The sequence below is a fragment of the Globicephala melas genome, chromosome 4 (assembly GCF_963455315.2).
Source record: "Globicephala melas chromosome 4, mGloMel1.2, whole genome shotgun sequence".
In the NCBI taxonomy this organism is placed as follows: Eukaryota; Metazoa; Chordata; class Mammalia; order Artiodactyla; family Delphinidae; genus Globicephala; species Globicephala melas.
In genome coordinates, this window is record NC_083317.1 from 2,979,720 (window position 1) to 2,997,892 (window position 18,173).

The 18,173-nt window shown below is 54.3% G+C and overlaps 1 protein-coding gene across 1 annotated transcript in view; it reads left to right on the forward strand.

Annotated features, from left to right (window-relative positions):
* Positions 1-17,704, forward strand: part of WDR4 (WD repeat domain 4) — a 31,476-nt gene extending 13,772 nt beyond the window's left edge. The window contains exons 7-11 of the mRNA XM_030835503.2: positions 5,091-5,189; positions 6,616-6,680; positions 7,463-7,646; positions 8,324-8,393; positions 9,244-17,704. Coding sequence (XP_030691363.1) covers positions 5,091-5,189; positions 6,616-6,680; positions 7,463-7,646; positions 8,324-8,393; positions 9,244-9,440 — 615 coding nt within the window. The 3' untranslated portion in view covers positions 9,441-17,704. The remainder of the gene's footprint in view (positions 1-5,090; positions 5,190-6,615; positions 6,681-7,462; positions 7,647-8,323; positions 8,394-9,243) is intronic.
* Positions 17,705-18,173: the final 469 nt, after the last annotated feature.

Genomic DNA, 18,173 nt, shown 5'->3' on the forward strand with positions numbered 1-18,173 from the left:
GTTTCTGTGAATTTTGCTGTAAGCCTCTTTTACAATAAAAAAAAATACTCAGCCACACAGAAAAGCGTAGTGACCACCTTTGGTCTTACCACTTAGCTTTGTCAAGTCCAGCGTTTTGCTTCTACTCCTTTTTACAGAACTGCAGTAGGGCTGGCGCTGGCCGTCTTGGGTGCCCCATCCCATTGCCTTCCTACCTCCTCACGGGCCACCCGGCCCAGGCGTGGTATGCTGCGTGCCCTGCACGCTGTGAAGTGCAGATTGTATGTTTATTTAAAGAGTCAGATGCTGCTGTAAGGCTTAGAGTGGAAACTAGCACTCCACCCGCCGTGGCCTCCAAGGCAGGCCCTGGGCGCCTTCGGCTGTGTCCTCTTGGTGGCCGGTGTTTCCAAACAATGCGAGTCATCAAGAAACAAGCACGAGCAGTTTCTTCGTGTCAGCTGCTGCCATCTGCGTGGGCATCAGCAGTGTCCTGCCTGCGTCCCCTCCCTCTTTGCTGGTGGGCTCCTTGTCTCCAGAACGTGCCCCCCGACCTTGTTTGGGGTACATGTCACGGGCCAGCTTTCTGAAGGTGAGGGAGGGTGGTTAGGAAGGAGCCTGCCTTTCAGGAGGTGCCCTTCTCCCGCCCCCAGCACTCGGTTATCAGGCAGGTGTATGATGCTCAGTCAGGTGTTTCCCTGCAGATTGTCAAGCCTTGCTCCAGGCTTTTCTCTGGTTTTTAGTTTGCTTGGTTTTCTGCCTGCTTTTTCTTTTGAGAAGTCTGCGGCCATTGAGTCTGGGTCCTTCATGTGGGCTCTGATCGCCCTTCTCTCTGGCTGTTTTCTGGGGGCCTTCTCACCCCGTGCTCTGAAGAACGATGGAGCAGGGCGGGGGTGTCATGGGGGCCCTGAAATTAGCTGCACGGTCAGTGGCTCTGTCCGTTCTGAGTCTTCAGGTCCACAGACCTGGGAGTTTCCCTAGGCTCCCTCCCTCTGGAGCCGTCCGCGCCTCACTCTTCCTGGGATTTGTGCAGTTGGATGTTTGACCCGCTGACTCTTGATTCTTTCCTTTCATATGTTTTCTCCCATGTGCCTGCTCCCTGTTCTTCTTTGGGGGAGATTTTCTCAACTTTATTTTCCAGACTTCTGTGGGCGTGTTCATTTCCGCTGTGGTTTCTACTTTCCAAGAGGCTCTTTCTCGTCCCTGGGATGTTCTCTCTTCATAGCCCCCATCCTTGCATCCTGAATGGAGACTTTGGACTCCTTGCGGTGCTGTGGCGTGTGTTTTTTTTTAGGGATTTTCCCGTGTGTGTTTCCTTTCCTCCCTGTGTGTCACACACCTTTCCAGCTGGAGGTTTTCCTCGATGTCTGGTGGTCCGTCCGCTTACGGCATTGGGGCTGGGTTTGCGAGCCTGGGTGTCAGACTCGGGCACCCGGCTGCATCCCTGTGGGAGCCCTCCTGGGTCAGTCAGTCCTCCTTTTCTCGTGGGGGTGGGGTTCGGTGTCCTGTCTTCACCCTTTGTGGGGAGGGGCCCCGTGTCTCTTCTCTACATGTGTCCCAGCGTCCCCGAGACCAAGGCCTCTTGTTCCCATCATCTGTCCCCAGCATCTGGGTTCTGTCTGCATCTACCCGTGATTGGCTTTGTCCTGTAGGGCTCTGCTCTAAAACACCCCTTGTCGCCTGGGGGGACTAGGGGCGAGTGGGGACACCTGTAGACGTGCGTTCGTCTCCCTGTTTGTCAGCCATATTGACGGCAAGGCATTCATACTCACGTCCCAGCACCCGGAGCTTCCTGCCTTAACCATTTGGGGGAAGTTAATTTTCCTCTTTCTCTCTCGGTCATTTAAGTCACACGGAGGTTCTTCTCCTCAGACTCCGTATTTGCTCCGCAGGTGGGTGTGGCCTGTGCACGTCTGGTTTTAGTAAAGGGATCCCACTCACAGGAGGGGTTTTTCTGAGGCGGATGCTGGCGTGGACCCTGCTTCGTTTCACTCATTGTCTGGTCCTTCTCCTTAGATGTGTGGTTCTGTTTCCTGCCGTCTTAATGAGCGTTGTAACAAACGTTCCTTAATATAACCCTCTCCTCTTTTTTGTATTACCGAGGTAACGTTGGTTTATAACGTGTACGTTTCACGTGGACAACGTTGCATTTTGACTTCTTTATACATTACAGTGTGCTCACCACCGAAAGTTTAGTCACCATGCGTCACAATACAGTGCAGTTGACTCGCTTCACTCATCTTGCCCTCCCCCCACCCCTTCCCCTCTGCTAACCACTGCTCTGTTCTTTGTATCTGCATGTTTGTTTTTGTTTTGTTCGTTTACTTTTTATATTCCACGTATGAGTGAAATCATATGGTATTTGTCTTTCTCCATCTGACTTATTTCACTGAGCTTAATACCCTCCAGGTCCATCCACGTTGCTGCAAATGGTGAGATTTCATTCTTTTTTATGGCTCAGTAATGTATTGTGTGTGTGTGTGTGTGTACCACGTTTTTCTGTTGATGCGCACTTCGGTTGCTTCCAGATCTTGGCTATTGCAAATAATGTGGCAGTGAACAGAAGGGTGCGTATATCTTTTCAAATTAGTGTTTTTTGTTTTCTTCTCAGGGGTGGAATTGTTGGATCATATGGTAGCTCTATTTTTAATTTTTTTTTTCGGTATGCGGGCCTCTCACTGTTGTGGCCTCTCCCGTTGCGGAGCACAGGCTCCGGACGCGCAGGCTCAGCGGCCACGGCTCACGGGCCCAGCCGCTCCGCGGCATGTGGGATCTTCCCGGACCGGGGCACGAACCCGTGTCCCCTGCATCGGCAGGCGGACTCTCAACCACTGCGCCCCCAGGGAAGCCCTATTTTTAATTTTTTGAGGAACCTCCATACTGTTTTCCACAGTGGCTGCACCAGTTTACATTCCCACCAACAGTGCACGGGGGTTCCCTTTTCTCTACATCCTTGCCAACATTTGTCATTTGTTGTCTTTTTGGTAGTAGTCATTCTGGCAGATGTGAGGTGATATCTCATTGTGGTTTTGATTTGCATTTCCCTGGTGATTAGTGATGTTGGGCATCTTTTCATGTGCGTGTTGCCCATCTGTATGTCTTTAGAAAAATGTCTATTCATAGTCTCTGCCCGTTTTTTTTTTAAATAAATAAATTTATTTATTTATTTATTTTGGGCTGTGTTGGGTCTTCGTTTCTGTGCGAGGGCTTTCTCTAGTTGTGACAAGCGGGGGCCACTCTTCATCGTGGTGCGTGGGCCTCTCACTGTCGCGACCTCTCTTGCTGTGGAGCACAGGCTCCAGACACGCAGGCTCAGTAGTTGTGGCTCACGGGCCCAGTTGCTCCGCGGCATGTGGGATCTTCCCAGACCAGGGCTCGAACCCGTGTCCCCTGCATTGGCAGGCAGATTCTCAACCACTGCGCCACCAGGGAAGCCCCTTCTCTGCCCATTTTTAAAGGTTTTTTGTTGTCGCGTTGTAGGAGTTCCTTATCTGTTTTGGTTATTAACCACTTATCAGATATATGATTTGGAAATATCTTCTCCTATTCGGTTGGTTGTCCTTTTGTTGATCGTTTCTCTTGCTGTGTAGAAGCTTTTTAGATTGAAATAGTTCCATTTGTTTATTTTTGCTTTTATTTCCTTTGCCTGAGGAGATATATTCAGAAAGATATTGCTAAGATCAATGTCAAAGGGTGTACTGCCTGTGTTTTCTTCTAGGAGTCTTATGGTTTCAGGTCTTACGTGTAAGTCTTTAATCCATTTCAAGTTCATTTTTGTGTATGGTTTGAGATTGTGGACCAGTTTTATTTTTTTGTATATGGCTGTTCAGTTTACCCCACACCATTTATTGAAGAGACTGCCCTTTCTCTGTTGTATGTTCTTTACTCCTTTGTTGTAAATTGTCCATAAGTGCATGGGTTTATTTCTGGGCTCTCAATTCTGTTCCATTGATCTGTGTGTGTGTTTTTCTGTCAATACCATGCCATTTTGATTATTGTAGTTTTGCAGTATAGTTTGAAATCAGGGAGCGTGACACACTCTAGCCTTGTTATTCTTTCTCAAGATTGCTTTGGCTTTTCTGGGTCTTTTGTGGTTTCATATAAATTTTAGGATTTTTTTGTCTTATGTTTGAAACATGTTGTGATTTTGATAGTGATTGGAGTGAGTCTTCAATTGTTTTAGTTAATAATGTACATTTTAACAATGTTAATTCTTCTAATCCATGAGCAGGAATATCTTTCCATTTGTTTGTGTTTTCAGTTTCTATCTACAATGTCTTATACTTTTCTGAGTACAGGTCTTTCATCTCCTTGGTTAAATTTATTCCTAAATAAATTGTAAGTGGGGTAGCTTTCTTAATTTTTCTTTCTTTTAGTCTGTTGTTAGTGTGTAGAAGCACAACAGATTTTTCTACATTGATTGTGTACCCTGCAACTTTATTCTGTTCATTTATTATTTCTAGTAGTCTTTTGGTGGAGGCTTTTCTATATATAAAATCACATCATCTGCAAACAGTAACAGTTTTACTTTTCCAATTTGGATTCCTTTTCTTTTTCTTGTCTGATTGCTGTGGCTAAGACTGTCATTACTGTGTTGAATAAAAGTGGCCAAAGTGGGCATCTTTGTCTTGTTCCTGATAAACCCTCCTTTTTTTGCATTTATGTTACTTTTGGAGCACACATCAAGGCCATGCCAGTTGACACTCTCATGGGTAACAAACGGATGTCCTCTTTTCACTCATTCTTAAACAGTGATGTGTGGACAGGTGTCACATGCTCATTAACCCCATGTGTTTCTCCTTGTGCGAATGCATGCTCATTGATGGGTCCGTGTGTGTACGTGCGTGCATGCGTGTGTGTTCACTCCCAGCCCAAGCATAGCAGGTGTTGTCTTTGACCTCCGGCATGTGACAGGGTGTCTTGTGTCCTTGCCCATTTGGCTGTGTGGGGTCACCCATGTTTACTTATTGGTTTGTGCGACGCTTTGCACAGTTGTTTCTAAGCAAAGAGCCTTTAGCCGGGAGAGAGGTGCAGTGGACGTAGCTGAGTTATTCCCACTACCCAGTGAAGCCTGGACGCCTCATTGGGTGCTGACCCGTCCTTGGTGTGTGCAGGACCGCACCCTGAGACTCTGGCAGTACAGAAGCGGCCGCGAGTTGCATTGTTGTCACCTGCCCAGCCTGCAGGAGCCGGCGGAGCCCTGGAGCAACAAGGTAACCTCACGTTTGTCTCTGGTTTATAGAGCGTCTCTCCAGTCATGGATCCTGTGGAAAAAATTCGTTTTACGTTGGAAAAGTGTTTTTCCTGTCCATGTAAACTTCTTCCAGCTTGAGAGGAATCGTGTATTTCAAATTCTGAAGGCACCTAGTCATGTAAATGGGAAAAAATTTATATCTTACCATGTTTGCATTCAAAACACTAATTTACAGAAAGGCCTCTAATCCTGCTTGGAAATGGAAAAAATAGTGGTGCCTGGCGGGGAGCTGAGCATGCCCAGGATTCCCTACCTCTGTCCATCGTGGGTCAGCCTCATGCCCCCAGGATGGCGCACTGGCCAGTGCATCCCCAGGTCAGGTCATCTGAGCCTTCAGCTGTCAGGGGATCTGCAGGGGAGAAGGTGTGGGCTGCCTTTCAGGCTCTCGGGGTTCTTCGCTCTGATGCTCCCGGGCGGGTGCCCTGTTTGGCTGGGGTCCAGCTGATCACACGTGGACGGTTCTGGCAGCTTCCAGAGGCCCAGCTGGGCCTGGTGGGGAGGGAGGGTCTGCTCACGCGTTTCCAGGGCCTGCAGAGCTGGCCTGGGGGCTGGGGTCATGATGCGCAGGGTGGCAGCCCGTGGCACGGGGCTTTGCTGCGTGTCTAACGAGACCTGGGCCTGAACTGAAGGGCTCTCCTCCCTCGTCCTTGGCTTCTCGGTTCTCTCGTCCACCCCGAGACCCCTCTGTAGCACATGGGCAGGTAGGCCTGACGTGGGTCAGAGCCCCAGGACCCCAGGGCCGCGGCCACCAGCCCAGTGGCTTCAGGGCCCTCTGGGTCAGTGGCCTCCAGCTGCCCTGGCTGCCCCCGTGCGCGCCTCCGCCTTGGGTTTCTGCAGCCACGGTGCCCCCGTTAGAGCTGCAGCACAGAGAGGCCTGCTCGTTCTGCCTTCTTCCCGTCTGCGCTCTGCTCACCCCTGACGCCCCTGGACGGCGAGGAGAAAGCGTAGAGGGGAGCAGCAGCCAGGGCAGCCCCCGAGAGCTGTGCGTGGGCCTGCCGTGCCCCCTGCGCCTCTGCTGGCTCCCAGCCCAGGCTGCTTCCTCTGCCGGAGCGTGTGGACGCTCACGTGCACGCCTTCCTTTCCTCCCCGTGTGCTCTGTCCTCCCTCCTTTTTGAGCAATTCCATTGGCCTTGGAGATGTGGCACAGCTCCGGAGGGAGGGCCAGAGCCACGGAGCGGCCTCTGCCGTCTGCCCTGTGTGTCGGAATTCCCTGTGAGCTGTGCCCTCACTGGTGTGCAGAGAGTCCTGCAGTGTCTTCTCTTTGCCTGTCATGGACCACACGTGGGGACCGTCTGTCCTGCAGCGATGCTCGCAGTTGGAGCAGAGCAGCCCGGCGTCAGGTCCTGCCAGGCTGACACCCCTGAAGCCGCTGCTTTTCCTTTCAGAGGTTCGCTGCGTCCAGGATCACTTACTGGCGCCAGGAGGACTGCGTGGCGCTCCTGTGTGACGGGTGAGCCCACGCGGCCCGTTCGGGAGGCTTGGACGGCGACGCTGGCGCGGCGTCTGCCTACAGTGAACTTCGCTTTACGAGCCCTGCTGCTGCGGGCCGGGCGGCTCCCTTTCTGTGCGCTGCATCTTAATCCGCTAGGGTAAAGGGAGCAGTGGCCCCCGGCTGGTCTTTTGTGCAGATAGAATCCCAACGAAGGGTCGGCTGTGGTAGAGTTCACCTCAGTCAGTCCCAGCTGGGCATGAGAGACCCGTCGGGGGCTGGCGGTGCTGACGAGGTGGGTGTGGGGGGCACGGGAGACCCGTGGGGGGCTGGCGGTGCTGACGAGGTGGATGTGGGGGGCACGGGCCACTCAGCGTTCCCTCCTGGGCCTTGTCTGCGTGCCGGGGGGGGCGTTTGGGGGCCTCCCACATTGTCACTTGTCCTGACAGCAGGCCTGGGGTGGGCGGCTGAGCTCGTGTTGGAAATGAGGACGCAGGATTAGAGGGTAAAAAGCCTGCTGGGGAGGGCTGAGCGCGGCCCGGGGTCCCGTCCGCTGCTTGGCGGGCAGGGCGGCTGTCTCATCTGCACGGCTTCGACTTTGCTGCCTAGTAAGCTGTCCCCGGACTTCGGGACTGGAGCGTTCGTTAGCTCACGGTTCCCGGGGTCGGGGAAGCGGGAGTGGCTTGGCTGGGGGCTCCGGGCTCAGGGCGTCCCGAGGTTGCCGCTGAGGTGTTGGCGGGGCTGGCCCGGGGCTGAGTGCCCCCGTGGGCGCTGTCGTGATCGTCCCCTCTCTCCCTGGGAAGGCTGCCCGTGGTCTGCCTCTTCCAGCTGGATGTCCCCCGGCGGCAGCTGGTCTACCAGCAGCAGCTGACTTTCCAGCACAGAGTGTGGGACGCCGCCTTCGAGGAGGCCCGGGGGCTGTGGGTCCTGCAGGACTGCCGGGAGGCCCCCCTCGTGCTCTGCAGGCCTGTGGGCGGCCAGTGGCAGGTGAGATGGGCGGCCCCGCTGTTTCCGTCGACTATGCCCGTGCCAGCGGCTGTGTCCTTGGGGGACAGCGGCCACAGGGCTTGCGGCGTGGGTGCAGGGAGCTGGGTGCCTGGCCGGGTTCTTCAGTGTCACGGTGCCTGCACGGGTGTCTCGGGGTGAATTGCTGTCATTGGTATGTATTTCCTGTGATTGTTCTGACACGTCTTTTTAGGAGAAAAGCCCACAGTTGGTGAGCCCTTAACATTTGCAGCCTCGGCGCAGCCTTGCGCTGGGGCAGTGGTCCCGCTGGACAGTGAGGGGGCCCCTCCTTGCAGGTGGCCTGGGTGAGCCGTGCGTAAAGCAGGGATGTCACCTCCCGCCTGGCCTGTGTCTAAGGTGCCATGGGGAGAAGCAGGTGACAACCGCAGAGCCCTTTGCAAACTTGCACGGCCTCGACGAGTGCTCAGAGCGCCCGGCAGCTCGCTCGGGGGTCTTTATCTGAAAACTAGCAGTGAGTGGTGCCGCCAGCTGGCACCTGCCAGGTTCCAGACACCTTGGGCGGAGTCCTGCGTGGCGAGCCGCGGTCGCTGCCATGCCTGATGAACCGGGGAGAGCGGCCTTTCCGCCTCCTGTGAGTACAGGGGTCACCACTGTCCACCGGCCTCTTTCCAATAAAGGTTTTCCATTCGTCTTCTCAGTCTCTTCCTGAAAGTGCTGTGTCGAAGAGGGTCTGTGCTCACCTTCGCGAGAACTGGGCCATGTTGGAAGGTGAGGACCCGCCCTGGCCTGCTTTGCAGGGTCATGTCAGCCGTGGGCGCGGGCGGACGCTGGTTCCAGAGCGCGGAACGCAGCAGGAAGCTGTTCTGTGGGTGAGGGTGCAGGGCCTGTGGTGGGTGTGGTGTGTGTGTCTGCGTCCGCGTCGGGACAGCAGAGCTGCTGTGAGCCGGGGCCTGGTTGGTTCCCTTAGCGGAGATTGAGGTGCCGAGAGCCCCTCCGTTTGTATTGGCAGAAGGCAGGCTCTTGGGACGCAGCTTCTGGCTGTGTCAGGGGGTGCTTTTAACTCAGCCCTGGAACTCAGGTGCCTTTACTCGAATAAAGAAATGATTGCTCAGAAGACTTCTTGGGAAGACAAGCCACCGTCCAGATGGAGGCCTGGGTCCTCCGAGCTCTGGGGACGCAAACGCAGCTTCGGTGTGTATAGACGCTAGAGCGGCCCGCACGTCCCACTGTTTCTGTGGACCCTGCGGGGTCTGTATCCGGCCGCTCGGTGGTTGGCAGATTTCAGGTCCCCGCTGGCTGTTGGCTGGAGGACACCCCAGTCCCCAGTGCAGAGGAGCAGGGGCGCGGTGCCAACAGGACGCAGCCACAGCCTCTGCACCTGGCCTCCCGGGGACCTCCGGGCCCCGCATGTCCTGTTAGAAGCGAGTCCTCGGTCCAGCCAGGTGTGGCCACCAGGAGGTGGGCATCCTTGGGCCCATGCCAGAGGAGGCGCCACAGGTCCACGGAGAGCCGGGTGGTCACTGTCACAGGAGGGTCCCTCCGGCCCACCACGTCCCCCGCTAGAAGCAGAGCCCCTGCGCTCCTGTGGCACACTGGCACCCATTCTTGTTCCGCACAGGCTCTGCTGGCACGGACAGTGGCTTCAGCAGCCTCTACAAGGCCACCTGCGACAACATGACCACTTACCTGAAGAAGAAGGAGGAACGGCTGCAGCAGCAGCTGGAGAAGAAGCGACGCAGGGGGCCACCGCGCGGGTCCAACGGGCAGACCAAGAAGATGAAGGCGGGGCGCGCACCACGGAGCTGCTCGTCCTAGCTCGGCTCGGAGCGCTCCTTGGGGGTGCTCGGCGCCTCGGGGCGGCGGGACACTGTGCTCGCCCCTCCTGCCTGCAGCGCCCTGACGCAGGCAAAGGGGGGACCTCATTCCCGACTCGGGCTGGGGGGCGGCGAGGACTCAGCGGACACCTGGGGCCTTGCCAGGTAGCTGGACGCGGGACCCTGGGCTCTAGAACATTCTGTTGCTGAGCAGAGCCCTCTGGCTGGAGGGAGGCCATGCAGCGTGTGAGCCGCTATGCCTGAGCAGTGAGTGCCTCCAAGCCCCTTCCCTTCACACTGGAGGGCACGTCACCCTGCAGCTGTGGCGCTGTCCTTTCCTGCTCGTCCATGCGGCTTCCTCTAGGGGAGCCTGGACACGGACGGATGTCTTTCCAGCAGTGCGGTGCACACCCGCGCTTTTCTCCAGTCCCCTCGCCCTCCTGGATGGTCCACTACGCTGTCCAGCAGGCGGCTGCGCGCCGCGGGGGCCGTAAACCTGAGGGGAGTTAAGTCCTCGGTTCCCTAGGCAGCGCTGGCTCCGGTGCTCAGGCCCCTCGGGGTGCGGAGAGCTCCTCGCCGGCGCTGGTGGAGATGGGAGCCTGTCCGCGACGCGTGTGGACAGAGAAGCCCGGCTGCACGCTTACTCCGCAGGGAAGTGACAGGCGATGTTGTGTATGTTTGATTTCGGCTTGCACTTTGTGCACGTGCTGCAGAGCAGGAGGGTCGGCTGAATTCTAATTACTGATCAATAAAGATGAGCTTTTTGGCAGCTTCTAGAAATTTTAGCAGCAGCACCTGGAGCTAATCTCAGAATATATTCAGTGGAACCATTTGTGATGAGTGCGCTGTTTCCGACCGAAACATTTGCCTTTTGATTTGAAGAAAAACATTTCTTTGGTTTGGGGTTTCACAGGGTACTTGGACACAAATCATTTTGTGTATCAGAAGCTGCAAGGCTTCAAACTTTTCCTAAGTGCCTTATTTTACTTTAAACATTGATCTGAAAACAGTGCTGTTTGTGAACCGCCCGGGGTAACTTCCCACAAGGGACATCAGGACCTCCCCAGACTGGGGGCTGTCTCGGGCAAAGGAGAGCAGAGGGGGTGTGCCTGGGATGGAATGGGGTCCCCAGGGCAGAGTGGGGTGCCCTGGCCATGGTCCTGGAGGGGGAGCCTGACCTCGTGAGCACCGCATCGGGCCCAGGAAGGGTTTGTGATAATAGTCTGCTCTGAATTCTTGGTTTTAGGAGCAATTTAGGTTTGTTCATTTTGGTGTCTTTGTCTAAGATAGGGGTCAGCAAACGGGCTCGCAGGCCACATGCTGCCTGTTGACCAGTTTTGTGTGGTCTGTGAGCTAAGCGTAGTTTTTACATTTTTAAAGGTTGAAAAAAGTCAAAAGCAAAAGATTTCGAGATGAGTGTCCATCACTAAAATTTTACCGGGACGCGCCCACGCCTGCTCGATTGGGGGTGGTCGACGTCGGCTTTGGGGCTGCAGCCGCAGAGGGGGATGGTTGCCTCGGAGACCGGATGGCCTGCCCAGTCTACAGCCTTGATTTTCTGGTCCTCTGCAGAGAGCCTTGCCAGTCCCTACCGCGCGCTCTCTCAAGTCTGTGCAGTGTTTTAAAGGAACTGGTTAATTTCACCGCGCTCCACGTGGTCCCTGAGGGCAGCTAGGGGAGCAGCCTCTAGAACCCCGGTGTCCCAGCTCTGGGCAGCAGGGGTGGCGCTGAGGGGTGTGTGAGGCTGGCCTCTTGCACCTGATGGGGAAGCTCAGACTTAACGACAGCGGCAGTGCCAGGCAGCCTGTCCGGGAGAGCAGAGCACAGGTGAGAGGGGCCACGAACATCTCCCGCCTTTCCGGGGGTTGCTTTAAAGTTACTTGCGTTCTGATGGAAGCTACACACGCACGTGTCAGAGACCAGGCTATACTGACGGGCTGACTGAGACTGTGGTCTGGTCTGCTGCTTCTCCCACACAGCCCCGCCCCACTTGGTGATCTTCGGCCGCTAGAGGCCCGGCAGCAGGTGTGGGGGGGGGAGGGGGAGGGAGGCAGCGGCCTTCTCTTCTGCTGCGGTGCCCGTTCCGTGGGCTGCCTCCCTCTGGGACTGTCGCCTCCTGGGGGCCCTGGCTCCACCCAGCCCCAGGGGCAGACGTGGCTTCTTCTTGGTCCCGAAACCCCGTCCGCGTCTCTGGAACTAGCGTCTCCATCAAAGGACCTTAACGAATCTCAGGTGAGTGTGAGCTGAATTCTCGCTGGAAGCCTGACTTAGGAGCCGTTCCTGCTCATGTGCCCCCGGTTGCCCCGAAGTTTCTCCCGTGGTTGGCGGAACGCAGACCCGTGAGGAGCCAGCTGTTGGATTTCCTGGGTTTTCGTCTTTTACGTCTTCACCCGTAGCAGCAGCGTCCCTGCTTCCCTCCGTGGCTTTGCCTTGAGAAGGCCGGTCCATCGTCCTCTGATGAGAAGAGCGGCTTCTTTGGGTTCGTCTGTTGAGCCGCGGGGGCGGAGGAGTTGAGCTGGCTTTCTTACCCCTTTACTTAGCTCTATTTTCCGTCCTTTCTCAGTGTCCGTGTGTTTTGCGTTTGGGGAGATTCCTTGGGCTTTGTTCCGGCGCATTTACTGATTTTTTAAAAACCTGGTCACCACAGTTGTGAATTTGAAGTGGTTTTGTTCCTTCGTTTTCATCCTAGTGTACGGCTGGCAAGTGTGCCCGGAATGGGTAACAGTCCCAGCCAGAGCCGGGACGCTCAGCAACAGCAGAGTGGTCCCCAGGTTCCCTCCTGGCAGTTACCACCGACCCCCCACCCCTACCCCCAGGCCAGGCCGACCCAACGCGCTGGTTCGCCGCCTCTCATGCTGTTGTGTACGGCTGTGGTGGTCACTCTCACTGCTCCCTCGTGTGAAAACACCACAGCGCGCTCACCCCACTGTCACGTGGGCATTTGAGTAGTTCCCACTTCTGGGCTGCGGGGAGCGAGCTGGTCGCTGTCCTGGAACACGCGTAAGCGTTTCTCTCGGGAGGGCCCTTGCTGGCCCGAAGGCACTTGGACAGCGCCGCCCACCCTCGTTCATTTCAACCCCTACCGGTACATTCTCTTGCTCAGCCTTTGAGGTTTAACTTTGCAAAGGGGCAGACTTGGAGTTATGGGCCGCTGTGTGTGGGCCAGTGAAGCAGCCCACTTCGTGTCGAGGCTTAACCTTGACCCTGTTCTCAGCAAAGGCGCCTTAACAAAGCGTGGATCACCGCTCCGGGGGAAGCCAGCACGCGGTCGTGGGGACATTCAGGCCTGCCAGTAGATCACCGTGGCGGGGAGCTGAGGCCTCCTGTCTTGGGGGAGCTTTCTCGTGTCAATGTGGAGAGAACGCTGTGGATTTGTTTCCCGCAGCACTGATCTGAGTTCTGTGCGTGTTGCCATGCATTTTTCTTTCTAATTTCCATTGTGATTTCTTTGCTGCATGGGCTGTTTGGAAGTGTGGTTAAATTCCCAAACGTCGGATGTGTTTTCTTCAGATTTTTAAAATTGATTTCTGGTTTTGATTCCATTGTGGTCTCGATATACTTTGATTCCTTTCCTTTTAGATTTATTGAGCCTTGTTTTATGCTCCAGTATGGTGGTGGTTTTATGTGCCCTTGAAGAGAACATGTCCCATCGTTGCTGGCTGGAGGCGTGTTCTGTAAATGTCCATCAGGTCAAGTTGGTGATGCTGTTGGTTGTTACCAGTTTCAGGAGCACAGCCATCCTCCTGGTTTCTGTGTACCTCTCTTACGTACTGAAAGCAGTAGTTAAATGTCTAATTGTGGAACTAACTTTCCATCGTTCTAGTGGTTTTTGATTCTGATATCAGGTGCGTACACACGTAGGAGTAGTGTGTCATCTTGATGAATGATGCCTTACCATTCTGAAATATCGCTCTGTCCCTAGTCCTATTCTTTGTCCTGAAGTGTAGGTTATCCTGTGAATGCAGCCACTCCAAGTAAAAAGTTAGTGTTAGCATGGAATTTCTTTTTTCATCCCTTCTAACCTATGTATGTGTTTATATTTAAAGTGGTTTCTTTTTGTTTTTTGTAGACGATCTCTTCTTATCCTCCAAATTTTGGATTTCAGTGGGAATTCAGCTGAGCCACGTATGTAATTTAAAGTGTTCAGTAGTCACTTTGAGAAGTTTGAAAAAGATAAAATTTTGAGAATAGTCTGTTTAGCCAAATACAGCAAAAGTAGTGTTTTAGCATACAATCTATATAAAAGTTATTCATGAGCTATTTTACATTCTGTTTTTAGTCTTAATTGTCAGAAATATGGTGTCTACTGTACATAAGGTTCCTCTTTCAGAAAGCCCTGATAGCCTAGATAAACAGACTGCGTGAATGACCTCGCTTTGCCCTTCCCACAACCTAATTCCCACTCTTAAGCCTCAAAGTAGCCAATAAACAGTGAACCCTTGAAGCCCTAGGCACCCCAGCGTCGACCCCAGTAGAGGCAGTGCCCCAGGCTCGTGCGTTTGCACGGGCCTCGCTGTGTGGCCCTCGGGCGTGCTGTGCCCTCTAGGACTGAGTAATCAAGCTCATTTCTCAAAGTTCCCTGATGGCTTTTGCTGAAGCGCGTCCTGCAACCGTAAGAACCAGACAGGCTGGTCCAGCCACAACCTTGGCTGTGGTGGGGAAAACGTCCGGGGGCTCGCTCTAAGCAATTCGGGTTGTGTGAAGCACACGTGCGGTTTTGTAAGGAAGCCCCGTACCGTTTTCCAGAGTGGGTGTGTCATCTTACATTCCTCTGGGTGATGCACGTTGACCCAGTTTCTCTGCATCCTCACCAGCATTTGGTGTCATCACTGTTTTATCTTAAGTGAGTTTTGAGAGTTCTTTATTCAAGTCCTTTGCCAGATATGGTTTGCAGATGTCTTCTCCCAGGGCGCAATTCCTTTTTTCATCCTTTGAACACGGGCTCTTTTGCAAAGCAAACACGTGTGATGTTGATGGGCTCCAGTTCATCAGTTTTTTCCTTTGACGGATGGTGCCTTTGGTGTCGAGAACCCTTTTCCTAGCCCTAGCCTCTCAGGATTTCCTCCTGTGATACTTCTGGATGTCTCATGTTTCCCGTTTTACATTTAAGTCCGTGATCCATCATGAGTTAATTTGTATGTAAGATGTGAGGTTCTGTTCTTTGACTGTGGACGTCTGCCTGCCCTGGTGCCACTTGTTGGAAAGGCTGTCTGTCCTCTGTTGAATTGCCGCTGTGGCCTTCATTGTGGAAGGATATTTTCACTGGATGTAGTTCTTTAATTTTTGTTTCTTTGGAGATGTTCCTGCTCTGTCTCGGGGCCGCCCTAGTCTCCCCAGTGTCTGTTTTCCTCTGTGCTGGTGGCCTCAGTGTCTATGCACAAGTCCGTGCGTGCCCCTGCAGCTGGACCCTCTGCCTTTGCCTTTGCGGGTTGGCACAGTGGCAGGCATGGTCAGTGGAGGGCACTGGGCTGGGCTGGGGGGGCACTGCAGGAGGACGGGGCTGCTGCTTCAGGGCCCAGGGTCCTTTCTTCGTGGGCTGTGCTATGCCGGCCAGCAGCACGGGGTGCTCTGTGACACCCCAGTGGGCTCGCAGTGAGCATGCACCGCACCCCAGCAGGAGGCGTCCTGGCACGTGCCCTGGTACCACGTCCAGCTCCCAGGGAGTGTGTCTCCTGGTGCCCCAGTGAGTTGCTGGAACCCTGGCAGGAGGCTTTCTGCTCGCCAGCGCCACCAGCTGGCACATCACAGCCGCACCCCCTCAGACAAGGTCCAGTCCCCACCCCAAACCCCCAGTGGGATGCTGCCATCTCCCCGAGGTCCACAGATGCCACGCTTCTCCTGGCTTGTTCCCTCTGCATGAGTCCTGGAGGTGCCGGCTACTCCCAGACCTCAGATTCCTTTGCTCTTTAAAGTTCTTCACGCTTTACTCAGCAGCCCTCTGTTCCTGTTTAACAATTCTTTATATTAGCGTTTTCCTCCTTAAATTGTGTGACTTCCATCTCTTGACCGATACACCTTCTTTTCCCCACTGTACGTAATGTGTCTTCTTTTCCTGGCTTTTAAAAAGCTTCCTCCCATCACTGGTCGTCTGTAATTTGATCATGATGTGCTTTGGGGGCATGCGTGTGTTTATCCTGTTCAGCATTTGCTGAGTTTCTTAAATCTGTGGATTTATCGTCTTTGTCAAATTTGGGAGTTTCCAAGTATTATTTCTTCGGATATCTGTTTCCTTCCTCCTTCTCTCTCTGCCTCCTGCAGACTTCAGTACTTGCATTTCAGGCTGTTTGCTGCGGGCACTAGGGTCAACCAGTCTCAGCAGTTTCTCTTCGGGCCTTTTTCTGCTTCTGCTTCATTGTGGATAGATTCTTTTTTTAAAATTTACTCTTGGCTGCGTTGGGTCTTCGTTGCTGCGCCCGGGCTTTCTCTAGTGGCGGTGAGCGGGGGCTACTCTTCATTGCAGTGCACGGGCTTCTCATTGGGGTGGCTTCTCTGTTGCGGAGCACGGGCTCTAGGCGCCCGCGGGCTTCAGTAGTTGTGGCTCGTGGGCTCAGTAGTTGTGGTGCACGGGCTCTAGAGCGCAGGCTCAGTAGTTGTGGCGCACGGGCTCTAGAGCGCAGGCTCAGTAGTTGTGGCGCACAGGCTTAGTTGCTCCATCACATGCGGGATCTTCCCGGACCAGGGCTTGAACCTGTGTCCCCTGCACTGGCAGGTGGATTCTTAACCACTGTGCCACCGGGGAATTCCATGGATGGATTCTATTTCTCATCTTCACGTTCCCTGATCTTTCCTTCTGTGGTGTGTAAGCTGCTGTCATTCCAAGGCTGAGTATTTTCTGAACCAGACATTGTATTTTTCATCTCTGTAATTTCGATTTTGTTCTTTTAAAAATAGCTTTCATTTTTCTCATCATACTCATTAAAAACTGTCCTTGAGCACACGGCGCATACTTAAAATGGTGGTTTTCTCTTACGTCGACTCCACCTTCCCTGTCGTTTCTGGCCTGTTTCTGCTGACTGGTCTACCTTCTGCTTATGCACCTCTTTTCCTGCTGCTGTGTCCAGGAGGTTTTCTGTCGGGTGCCTGATATGGTGACACTGTCACGGTTGAGTGCTCAGCTCTATTACCTTCCTTTAGAGAACGTTTCGCTCCTCTGGGCAGGCTGTTAAGCTCCTGGGGATGAAGTCGATCCTTCTGGGGTCTGTTCTGGAGCTCACGGGGGCAGGTTGGAGCAGCCTCTAGAGGGACAGTGTGCCCTGCTTTCTGAGGCCGGCCCACCTGGCATCCCTGGGGAGCACCTGTATGTTCGTGAAGTCTCCCCGTGCTGGGCTGGCCGGAGGGGCCTCGGGTGACCTCTGGTCTGGGAATTGTCCTGTCCTCAGAAGTACTTGTGTGAGCCTCGTGGGGTTTCACCACACGTGAGCAGGGTGGTGTTGAAGCAGAGACCCAAGGGGACCCGGGCAGCCCCCTCTTCTCAGGCACCCTGTCCCAGACTCAGCTGCCCTGCCTCCGAATTCCCTTCCACCTGGACCTGCCCCCACTGTGCTGCGGCCAAACGATCACTTGAGGCAAAGAGTCCTCAGGCCCGTGTCGCCGGGTTTCCAGTTGGCCCTGGGGGGCGGGATATGTGTCTGGGCCCGCCGTGTTCGCCATGGTCTGCGGTTGAGTCACATTTGTCCTGTGACGAGTGAGGCCTCCCTCTCGTCTCTGACCTGCCTGTGGCCGTCCTTGGCCCAGGTGCTTGGCAGTGTTTCCTGGGGGGAGGGGCGCTGATCTGAAGGGCATCTTCTAGCCTTTCCTCTGTTACGTCAATTGTGCATCTTTGCCAGTCTGGCTTCTGGCTTTGTTTTAGATATTTTCTTTTTAATATGGCCTTTTCTGGTAGTCGGATTCATCCATCTTCTTATGATTTTTGGGTATCACACTGTATTTGGGAAGGTTTTCTCCACCCTGCATACCTTTGAAACAGCTGGTTTAGGAAGCGGGGTGGGGGGGGCAGAAGTGTGCGACCAAAGACAGGACAAGCCCGCCTGACGTGGGGGAGGAGCGTGTGGGAAGACTGTGATTTCCGTGTCAAAAGCCATTTGTTTTTCCCCCCAAGCCTGGCTTTTTACCCGTGAAATGGAGGCAGAGTGGTGCTAAGATTCACAGTGGGATTTGCCAATTTTTGAAGCAGAAAATCACCAGCCTGACATTTGATGTTATGTTTTGCTGGTTCCAATTCCGTGACAAAGAAATGAAAGAAAATAAAAAAGCTGTGCTCATGGCTCCTCTGGGTGATTTGTTTTGACTTTTGCTGGCCTGACGGGGAGGGGAGGCGTCTGTTGGGGGAAGAGCCTGTGAGCGGCCAGCGCGGCTGAGAGGGCACGGGCGGTAGCCAGGTGGGCAGGGGCGGCCACAGAGGGGGTCAGGGTTCCTGGAAGCCTGCGGTTCCGGGCCAAGCATCTCTTAGGTCAGTGTTCTTTGAGGTTACTAGCTCAGATGGACCATTACCCAGAGAAATCAAAAGGCTATGAGACATCTGTCATGGCGACCCTGCTCGGAACATCTGCTCCTTTTGTGAAATATTCCGATGACAGTGAATATTCCAGTGAAGTGGCTTGTTCTGCACAGCAGGCGGGCAGACAGCGCCCTTGACTGAGGGTCACGTGATGGCTACCTCAGCTCTCCAGCGTTCTTCATCTGACCCGAAGAGCAGACAAAGCGGGCCCCCCACTTGTTGGCCCTGCACCCGTGA